Genomic DNA, 11,844 nt, shown 5'->3' on the forward strand with positions numbered 1-11,844 from the left:
CTATAGGTCTACATCATTAAGGATTCTCAAATAAGTGAATTATTGAAGCCACATAAAAGCCATCAATTGCAAATTCTACTTCTCTTTGCTTAAGTAGCTAAAAATGAAAGTGGTGGAAAAACAGGAGATGGGCATATTAAATTCTCTACTAGTGCTGAATCGTTAAATGACTAGCTAAACAGCGAAGAAGAAATCATTCTAGAATGCAGTGCTCTGGATCCTGCTTTGTTATGGTTATAATAGTATTAACAGTATTAATTTTAACAGCTTGACAGCTGGAGAAAACATTGTTTCAGGAGTTAGGCTTTGTAATCTGAGACTTGAGGGTTTTCTCAATTTCTCTCTGTTTATGATAAAGAAAAACCCTATTACTACTCCCTTTGTTTTTGGTTAAAAACTGAAAATAACTGATTTTGAAATCAAATAACCAGCATAATATAAAGTCACCCATGTGTTCTGCTCATCCCTTACTTAAAACCTGTCAGCTGCTTGGTGTATTAAAGGTCTCCTCCACGTGCTTTTGTCTTCACTTTGGCCTAATAGATCTGCGAGTGCCAGAGGATCACCCAGAGCCTCCAACTTGCTACCCACTGGTTTGCCACCAGAGTGAATACCTACTTCCTTGTTTCCCTCAGGGCCTGGCAGAAAAGAACTGCCTTGACTGCAGTCATATGTCATCCCAACATATTCTACTCAATACAAAGCAATACAAAGTTCCATTGTTTAAGTTATTCAAACGGCAAAGTTTGACTAGAATTTTATCAGTTATAATACTATTCTTTTTTTACTCTTACGGTTTTTTCCCAAAATAATCTACTTTTAAACCTATAATTATTCTTTCAGCCAGTATCTGCTGCATATCTTACTCCTTGCTAAACACTTACACGTCTTCATGGGAAAGCTTGCAGTCTTACTGAGAGATTAAAAATAATCATAGTACAAAGAGATTTACAGTTAAATGCTAAAAATGTGATGAAGACATAAATACTGGAGAGGCTTATAGAAAGATGACCTCAGAATGGGCAAGAGTGGCCATGGAAAGCGTTGTGGTAAAGACACGGCAGAGAAGTGGCCACATACTTAGTGCTACCACATATACATTCAAAGCCCGATTCCACACCTTGCCCTGGCCAGGTCCACCTTTGAGGTAATGATGACAGTTGCTGGGAAAAGAGAAAAGACCACTGGCTCACTACTTGTTTCTGCTGCTGTAATAGAGAGGAGAAAATGATGAAATGCTCTTGTTACCTTCCTGTTTGAAGATTGCCTGGTCATAAAAGGGAGTCAGAAGTCTGACTTCTCTATCTCTACCCCTTAGGGGACTCTTTAACAACAAAAAGAATGTATTACAAGTATGTCAAGCTGATATACAAGGCTTTTCCTCCTGGAAGATTGGTGTAAGGTGATGAGTTTCTAATCCCAAATATATTTGCATTTACCAGGCTTTTGTGAGTTTAAGAAGTTATCTATCATACCTTTTTTTTTTTCCTATAGGAAAATGCTTGTTTCTATCAAGAATGACTCCTTTATAAACTGGGGAGTATCTTTAAGAGTGGTTTCAACCCTGACTGTATAATATAATCTGTTGAGGAGCTTAAAAAAAATATGGGTCGGGCGCGGTGGCTCAAGCTTGTAATCCCAGCACTTTGGGAGGCCGAGACAGGCGGATCATGAGGTCAGGAGATCGAGACCATCCTGGCTAACACGGTGAAACCCCATCTCTACTAAAAAATACAAAAAACTAGTCGGGCGTGATGGCGGGCGCCTGTAGTCCCAGCTACTCGGGAGGCTGAGGCAGGAGAATGGCGTAAACCCAGGAGGCAGAGCTTGCAGTGAGCTGAGATCCGGCCACTGTATTCCAGCCTGGGCGACAGAGCGAGACTCTGTCTCAAAAAAAAAAAAAAAAATGTAGGCCCAGCCTACACTAGACTGGCATTGGTACTTGGTATCAGTATTTTTTAAAAACTTCCCATAGGATTCTAACGTACAGCTAAGATTCAGGACCATTTGTCATCTGGGATTATGCTTAAGAAATTAATAGTGTTTTTTAAATTAATTAGATTTCACTCCTAAGTCATTATCAGTAAATTTGCTCAGTATCTGACAAGAATTTCTAGCATATATTTCTTGATTAGAGCATGTAAAATTCTAAAAGAATTTTTATAGTATTTTCCAGGCAATAAGACCAAACCACTAGTGCCCTAAATTTACCAAATGCATGAGTCTAAGCCTGTGCTATATATATATATACTCAAAGCCAAGTTTACATCTGTGTACACAAGTGTGCATGCATATGTATAATTATTTTTTCAGAAAGACTACAATTTTAACAATCATGAGCTTTGTGTTTTGATTTTACTCCTATTCCTGTATTGTATTAAGTGTACTATCATGTTCTTGAGGCATATCTCCAGGAGAGTTTCTTTTCCAAGAAAAGTGGGACATACATAAGTGGGTAAACGCTAGCGCTAGATACTCCTTTAATCTCTATTACATCAGATCTCTGGCTCCCTTTTACAACCAGGCAGTCTTCAATTATAGGTGGCTAACAGGGAAGAAAATCATTGGCAGAGCAACAGCTTCATGTAATTTCAGAGTATAAAAATTAATTTTAATCTTCTGAAAGGTAGTATTAGAATTAGCTGGATTGCTACACTTAGGAATCACAGGTTCCAAATAAATATCAGTATATATGGAAATTAAATAATGGAATAGATTATTTGAAATTAGGGCTGCCTAGAAAATCAGACTACCGTATCTATATAAACAAGTTAACAGAAGTCATGCCAGCTAAATCTGGAATGTGAGATTATCCTCCTTCTGACCAAATATGCTTGAATAAACTTAATGTTCCAAATTATGTGAGGGATTGCCTATTGTGCAAAAAAAGAAAAAAGAAATCTGAAGTTTTAAAAAATCAGCACAGTCTAGTATTATTTTAGTCTCTTGGATGTTATAACGTTATCTGTTCCATATGTTGTTAATATGAAACAGTGTAACAGAAACAATTATATTGATTTAGAATCACTATAAATCATTTAGCCTTTTGTCTCAATTTTCCTACTTCGATGCTCTTGGGGCTTTCGCTTTTGATTTTCGATTTTTTTCTTAAAATAATTAATATTGTTGAAATTTGACTTTCTAAATTTAAATTTATCAGAATTTCCTATGTAAAATGAGTCTAGGCACCAAATGTTTAATGACTTAAAAAAAAATGTTTATGGCTATAAAAGGAAAAACCCTATATCACTTTCAAGCTTGTTTTATATCCAAAGTGCTAGTTATTTTGTGGTGAGACTGTTGTACACCCCAAGAACATTTTTGAAAGACATATAATTAGTAACTTTATTTTTCAACTTATATAAAATAAATTTATTACTTGTTTCACAAGTTTGACTTTTCAAAATAAGCTTTAGTAAATGGCATATTTATATACATCCAGCTGAACTTTTTGCTTGAATTGGGTTTCTACATTTGAAAAAGTCTTTCAGTAATATAGGATTTTTTTTCATGAATGTTTTTCATTTAATAATTATGAAATCAAGTAAAGCTAAAAGGAATCTTTTAAATTCCCAATATGATAGCAGTTTTTTCTTCTCAAAAGTAGTAATGAGGTTTTACTATAAACTGTTACAGCATTCTTTCAAACTAGAATGACAACATTTTCATCATAATACAAATTTTTGCAGATGAGTTGAACATATCAATGAAAGAAAAAAAATCTACTTTTTCTTGTTTCCTTTCACAGGCAATGATACCGTCTTTATCCAAGTTACACTGCCCCATGGCCCAAGTTAGTATATTTGGTTTAAGACTCATAATTCTTGCTTTGGCTTTAAAAATCAAACCGAGTGTACCCTTTCCTGCTAAACTCTTCTTGGGCCTGGCAGCATTGGTACCTTGCTTGCAACGTCCTAGAAGTGAGGCCTTCACTTGTGCTATCTTTTGATCATAAGTGATTTGCTTAAATTTATATATTTTTCATGCTTTTTATAAAACCTTGTTTCTCTCTTAAAAGAACATATTAAATAAGTGGCTTCCACATTTAACCATTTCTTTTTTCCAACTATAGAGTTCTAAATATATTTTAATGCTCAACTCTGAAAAAAAAAAAAAAAGGCAAGAGCATGCATGCGCGTATGGGAATGCTGGCAGCTATGCAGTTTCTAAATCACAAAATATACTTAGCCTGATGGCCAGACAGATTATAAACAACTGTTTTTGACTTTAGAAGAACTTTCTTATAATTGTAATTATTCAAAGTATAGCCTAAATACTGATAAAATAAAGTTCCATTTTAATTTTAAGGTAAACTAAATTCCAACTAAATTCACTAAATTCCACTATTTTAATTATTTTAAGCTAATTAATTTTTTTTTGGCTATCCTTTCATACAAGTAATTTCAAAATGTATACAATGGAAAATACTAGTTACAAGCTGAATTAACTGCATATTCTTAAGAAAAAAGGTAGGTGATCAAAATGTTGATCATTTGAATAATATCAGTACACAAAGTACTCTTTAAGTTCTATATTGTTACAACATACGACAAAATAAAAAGCTTAATGCTTAAAGGGAAAAAAACTGCCAAGTATAATTTTGAATGATGGTTTATTTTTTTCACATCTTTTTTTATAGTGGGTATCAACTAACAACTAACCTAAGTGTTGTTTTCCGAAGTGTAAATTTATATGCCTACCTTATGTTCTTGTTAACCATAAATGTCTGTAAGAGAGGTTCCAATTAGTAGCTTTACTTACCTTTTTGTGCCATTTCACCAACTTATTCTTAAATCAGATTCACTAGATTTTAGTGTAATTTCTGCTTTCATTGTCAGGGCTGCCTCCATTGTCTTGAACAGTGCCATCACCGTTAAAAGTATTTGGATTTAGAGTATAATGAGCCTCTTTTTGCTTACAGGCAAAGGAGAGCCTATAACTAAACAAAATAAGGAGAGGCCCCTCACCTAGACACTATAATTCTTTCCCTTGCATCCTTTGAGAGAAATGCTAGGGAGAGACATTGGAGAGAGTGGTTAAGAGCACAAACTCTATTCCCAGGGACTATCCAGTAAGGTGGGGAAGTTCTATAAATTCTAATAAAATCAAAGAAAAAAATGAACCCAGTATAGAGTCTAAAAATTACCATTCCAAAGATTTTCAGTAGCTCATTTTCTCCCAGACATCTAAGAATCAGACCCAATTAAAAATTTCAATAATAGAGTAACCACAGGAATGTTATTTTGTTCAGGCAAAATAACAGAATACCTTAGGCAGCTTTTTTCTAAATATTCTGCTAAAAAATGTCTGCATGCTTTTATGGCAGTTTGCTTTAATGAAATACTATTGGGTATTGGTTTACTGAACTGCTTTTGGTATTTCTACACATAACTTTTAATCATAAGCAATTTCCAGCTAAGACTTTTCAAGATAAATAAATGAAATAAAATTCCTGTGAATTTTTTCTTAAAAATTTAACATCCTACAGGATCTGCTTCTGTATCATCTATAAGTTTAACCAAAGGCACTGATGAAGTGCCTGTCCCTCCTCCTGTTCCTCCACGAAGACGACCAGAATCTGCCCCAGCAGAATCTTCACCATCTAAGGTAAAGTAAGAAATCTTGTTATGTAGAAATTGGAATCATTACAGTTACATTATAATAAACTGCTTATGTCTAGTTTAGTTCTCACTGGAATAAGTTAACATTTCAGAGTATATAGGCTTAATAGCTTAAATAAGGATTACATATAGATTTAGCATGCAGTAATGTTTCTTTTCTTCTGAAGGTAGTTTTTTGGTATGCATTCAAGACCCTTGTAAACCTAAGGCTATGGTTATTTTCAGAAAAAAAAAAAAAATAAGTTTTAATCTATAAAGTAAGAGAAATTTGGTTTCAAGCAGTTCTTTAAAAACATAAAGTCCTGAAGCTTTGTATAAAGACACATTATAAGTCAAACTGTATCTTGACATATGCTAAAATTTACTTATCTGTAGTAAATCTGACATACTTTTAAATGGAGTTTTCATTGAAAATTCTGGGTTTGGAAGAGACCCTAAAGGCTCAAAATAGCTATTTCTACTTACTTTTTTTGGCGGGGGGGCCAGCTGTTAACTTAACGCATTAGTTCTTAATCTGTCCAGAGTGCAGAGCACCAGGGTAAGTCAAGACAAGACACTCTTTGTAGAACTTCATGAATGTTAATATAGTTAATTTAAAATTATAAAATAGGCAATTTATGCTAAATTAGAAATGATCTTTGATTGATAAGCTACGTCAGTAAGCAGTAGCAAACAACAAAATTTTGAGGAAAATTTAAGTAAAAACTTTGGCAAACTTGTTTTTTCTATGAATTGGCAGAACCTCCCATTTAAAACACATGCCAGCCTTGGCAACAGAGCAAGACCTTGACTACAAAAAATGAAAAAATTAGCCAGCCATGGTGGTCCTTGCTGCTTGGGATGCTGAGGTCGGGGGATCACTTGAGCCCAGGAAGTTGAGGCTACAGTGAGCCATGATTGCACCACTGTACTCCAGTCTGGGCAATAGAGCAAGGCCTTGTCTCAAAAAAATTTTTTTTAATTACAAAGGAAACATACGGCAAAACTCCCTGTTCCACACTTAGCATCCTGCCAATAGCATGTTTGAAAACCCCAACTTAATTCTTATAGTCATGATACTTCATAAATTTATTAATAAATGTGTATTTTATTCTTCTTTTCATTTGTTAGATTATGTCTAAGCATTTGGACAGCCCCCCAGCCATTCCTCCTAGGCAACCCACATCAAAAGCCTATTCACCACGATATTCAATATCAGACCGGACCTCTATCTCAGACCCTCCTGAAAGCCCTCCCTTATTACCACCACGAGAACCTGTGAGGACACCTGATGTTTTCTCAAGCTCACCACTACATCTCCAGCCTCCCCCTTTGGGCAAAAAAAGTGACCATGGCAATGCCTTCTTCCCAAACAGCCCATCCCCCTTTACACCACCTCCTCCTCAAACACCTTCTCCTCACGGCACAAGAAGGCATCTGCCATCACCACCATTGACACAAGAAGTGGACCTTCATTCCATTGCTGGGCCGCCTGTTCCTCCACGACAAAGCACTTCTCAACATATCCCTAAACTCCCTCCAAAAACTTACAAAAGGGAGCACACACACCCATCCATGCACAGAGATGGACCACCACTGTTGGAGAATGCCCATTCTTCTTGAGTTCCTCTGTACTGGGATGTATATTTTCCTGGCCCCAAATCCATTGCTGGCAATGGATGCACTGAACGTGCCAGCACTGAGGAGTTAAAATGAGAACTCCAAACACTAACGACTCTTCTTCAAGATGCAGTATAAGACAATGAATTTTAACCTAGATGTAATTATAAAATGGAAATGGTATTCCAGTTTAGAATATGGAAAGACTGACCTAGAGGAATTGGACAACTGATTGCACCTGAAAATCATAAAGGGACTTTTTCTGGCCAATAGGCAGGAGTCCTCTTTTTTGGGAAGTGTTTGTGAAGTGATCTTTTGTGAAGTGATCATTAAAGGGATGGAAAACACAGTCTAGTGTCCAGCAGGCCCACATGATGACAGTTTTTGTAATTCAAATTATGCACTTTTAAAAAAAAATGTAAACAGGGATCTTAATATCTTCCTTTGTTTTCCTTTGCTTTACTCTTCTACTTCAGAATATTTTCTTAAAAATCACTCAAAGGACTGTGAGGAAAGGCTGTGGTACCTGACCTTGTTGAAATCAAGGCCCGGCACTGTACTACAGTCCTGTTTACAGATTATTACGGTGAACTGAATGGGTACCGAGGCTTCACCAAAGAGGTACTTTTTTGTTGTTGTTGTTTTTTTAGGAATAATTATACCAATTTTAAGAGCATTCCCCACCTGTCCCCACACACCCAAACAAAATGTGGTGTTGCCTTCAAAAAAGAAGTTTTGTGTCATTAACATGACAGAAGAACTTTTTAAAAAAACATAACTGTCAAGTATTCTATTTGCATTTAGGAGACTGTTAATCTATGCTAGATTGTCATTTTCCCTCCTTCTCCCACAAAAGTTTACTGGTAGTCCATGTCATGGCTCGTAGCTATCCCTCTAACCATACCATGGAAATGCAGACACCCAATGTGAAAAGGAGCACTTGCTGGGCATCACTGACACCGCTCATGTTTTACTCATAGTTGAGTAATCAGCATATCTAGAATTATCTTGCATTGCCTAAATCATATGTATATAGTGAATGTTATATAATATACCTGGCAGGTCTGTTTTAATTTAATTGAATAAAGATACAAATACTTTGTTTGGCTGGCATATATTAAATTATTATATGAAGAAAATGGTTGATTCTTATTTCTTTTAGTTGAAAAACACACAAAAACACTAAACATAAAAGCACGTTTTGTGGTACGCCTTGGTTTCTAGTTCTGGATATATGTATTAATCTTAAAGAATGATCTAAAGTCACAGCTTGGCATATAGGAAGATACTTGGTTAGAATAGGATGGGTATCTTTTAAGCAGAACTTTGTAAGTTTTAAGTTCCTAAGCAACATGTATACAGTGTGTTAAGGTTTATATTGAACATTCTACCTTGCTTGAGGTTTTCTGCTTTATCGAAACTATTCATGATAGAACATCTACCTGCATCATTACTATCATAATATGGATTATTCATAAAGCGTATGTACTGTTCTTCTGAGTCTAACAAATACTGTGACTGAAATGCATGCACCTTGTTGAAGAGAAAACATTTTATTAATCTCCACTATAATGTCTGTGAAATGTGCAGTATTCCATCCTTAGAGAGTTATCTGGTTCATCAGCATCTGCATGTATCCTCTAAATAATGAAGCAACATTTCAGCAATTCTGTTAACCACGCTATTAAGAGACATTTGTAGAAGTGCTGCAACATGGTGGGAACCTAGTACTTTAATAATTTCCTATGATATTTATTAGAGCGCAAAATGTACATCACGATAGTACAGTATGTAGTCCTTTAAGACCAGAAGGTATGTTAACTGCACCGTCATTAAGCAGTCTATCCTATTTTCTTATTTATTTGTTAGAGTTGAATCCTTTTTGTTCAATATCTGTACCATTCCTATGATGGTAGCCATTTTTCTCTTTATAAAATATTTCTTCTTTGAAAAGTGTCCTAAAAATTTAATTTCAACTCTCCTCTTGGATGCAAACTGTCCCTAAGACCATCCACTCAACAGTACTTATGTAAGCCAACTTACTAGTGCCACTACAACTAATCATGATACATAGTCCAGAATCTCCCAGGACTTTTTACTGGGCCAGCCTCATTGTCCCTAGGATTTCTCTTTTTATGTCTCATGGATTACTTCTCTTTTTAATTGCCCCAGGCCCATTCCAAATGAGAACCTGGTAAAAGTCGCATTGGCTCCCATTCAGTATGTCTTCGGCTAATGTGTTAGCCTTCAATAAGGTGATAACCCCTTTTCAACCTATCTAGTCTATAAAGAGGAAAAACTCAAATTTGAAGTTCTAATCTTATTTCTCCCAAAGGGAACTATTCTTCTACCCCATGGTTCTAGGAGACCACTTCACTGTGCAACAGTTTTATATGTATTGTGGATGGAGGATATTTTATTCTGAACCGTGACATTTGGGTAAAAATATTTTCTGCAGTGGTAACTGATTAGAAAAATTCCAATTGAATGCCCTTAGGTGGAGGTGAGAAAACGGTATCCTTGCCTTCCTCTCAATATGAAACATTAACTAGTTGACAAATTTATCCTTGTAGTAATGAAAATATATTTAATCAGGGACCAGAAATGGCAGAGGAGATAAATGCATCATTACAAAATTCTGCTTTTGAATCCTGGACATTACAAAGGGGGTAAATGCAGCATGTCTTTTTGTTAACCACATTCCAAAATGTGGAACATTTCTCTTAGAAATGAAAATATTTCAAGGCTGATGTATTTTAAGACTACACATTATCAGGAAGCATACATTGAGAGTTTGCTTAATTAAAGGTTGTTGGGCATCAAATTATGTTTAGTAGGTTACTATTCTCTTAACAACTCAAGGATGCTTTAATGGATCTGAATTTGACAAAGAGCATGCCACACTAATACTACAGTCAACAACAGCCCAGAGAACAATTACTATGTCAGCTGGAGGCTATATTGATTCTAAATTCTTAAAGGTTTTTTTCCCTCCATAAATCAAAAATTACCTTATGTAAACCAAAAATTAGTTGGTATTTATGGTCATGATCTTAATTCTCAAGTTTAGCTTACTTTAATCTTGTATTTCATTGTTTGTCTTCTAATGACAGCTTAGATTCAGATTTTTAAGTGGCTCAGCAAAATAGGAGGAGTGTCCCAATTTATTATGTTGTACATATTGAGGAAAACCTTTCTGTTCCTTCAGATTTAGAAAGAAACAGTTTAACCATTTATTTCTTGGTATTCTGCTGCTGTGAACAGGTTTACTTATTCTTTTAACATATATTGTGTGACTACACAAGTATAGGTCCTGTTGTATTGCACATTAATCTTTACCAGTAAATAAACATCACAAGGTTAATATTGGTTTGGCTGAAAGAATTATGCAGTAAAGTTATTTATAAGGGAACATGATGACTTTATTCAATATTTTTCTTCTTTGAAACATCTCATTACTGTTAAAATTATTTCATAATCCCTTATACATGAGCCAATGAAATACTTTGAGCTCTACTTAAGCATGAAGTCTATATTATAAATCTAAACAACAAAAGCACTTGTAACTTGTTTAGTAAATTCCATGCCTTATTTTCCATTTTTGACACCGTAAAGTGCATTTTCTGTCGACTGTGAGCAAATTTCCCTTTTGCCTTTAATGAAAATAGTGCATTAAGTAGCCAATTGCTGCAGAATTATAAAGCAAGTTAGCTAACGGTGGGTCACATTGGACTACCACTCAAAGAAACAAGATGCATAACAGATGGAAGGTACATGTGGTGTGGCTTAGGGAGAGCGCACCTGTGCCAGATGCATGCCACTTTCAGTAGCTGCCAAATGTGCCTTTAATTAAGAACATCTCTAATTTTTTTCTTCAGATCAAGTCAGCATTTGGGGGCGGGATTTGGGCAGGGAACTTTGGGGTGCAAATATCTGGTGAAACCACCAGAGAATTTGGTTGTCAAAGTGACATGTATAATTTTAGTTGAGACGTGTTTGTGTATATATGTGTATTTGCCTTTGTTTAGTAGCACGGTTATTTGCTAAAATAATTGTCAAAAAAATTGCTCTGTCGGTCTTACTTTGATGTAAGAACAAAGTGTGGTCTATACATCTAATATGGCCTTTGTACCTAACCATGTTCATAGGTAATCTTTGTACTCTGTGTGCAGCAGTATTTGGTTTGCATTTAAAGTGAAAATAACGGCTGTTATTTTTCTGGCATTACTAAGATAAACTGAAAAATAATAAAGAAAAATGCCTTACATAGCCCACAAGTGTATTATTTTTGCATGTATTTATTTTAGAGGGCAGTATTTTTGAAATCATTAGTGATTCTCATTTAGCTCATATATGCCATATAGAAATATTTTGCATTTTATTGTGGTCTTTCTTTGGAGGCACTTTTTCCTGTATCTAGTTATAAAAGGATAAAAGAAGTTCCATATTTGCCTCTGTGTCAAACCTGCTGATTGTAGTGAGTGGGAGGCCTTTGGGATGAAAATTAGTAATTTAAAATGATCTTGGGTGTCACCTGGATGAAGTTTCAGAGTGCTAAGGCATTTGTATTCCATAAAAGAAATTTTGAGATATCACGTTCCCTGACAGGCAGCTTTTGCTGAGA

At 35.2% G+C, this 11,844-nt stretch overlaps 1 protein-coding gene across 1 annotated transcript in view; it reads left to right on the top strand.

The window, feature by feature from the left end:
- SOS1 (son of sevenless homolog 1 (Drosophila)) overlaps window positions 1–11,494 on the top strand; it is a 158,787-nt gene extending 147,293 nt beyond the window's left edge. The window contains exons 21-23 of the mRNA XM_011997324.1: window positions 3,749–3,793; window positions 5,489–5,607; window positions 6,732–11,494. Of these exons, the coding sequence (XP_011852714.1) occupies window positions 3,749–3,793; window positions 5,489–5,607; window positions 6,732–7,223 (656 nt within the window). The 3' untranslated portion in view covers window positions 7,224–11,494. The remainder of the gene's footprint in view (window positions 1–3,748; window positions 3,794–5,488; window positions 5,608–6,731) is intronic.
- Window positions 11,495–11,844: the final 350 nt, after the last annotated feature.

This window comes from Mandrillus leucophaeus, unplaced genomic scaffold (assembly GCF_000951045.1).
Source record: "Mandrillus leucophaeus isolate KB7577 unplaced genomic scaffold, Mleu.le_1.0 Scaffold538, whole genome shotgun sequence".
NCBI lineage: Eukaryota > Metazoa > Chordata > Mammalia > Primates > Cercopithecidae > Mandrillus > Mandrillus leucophaeus.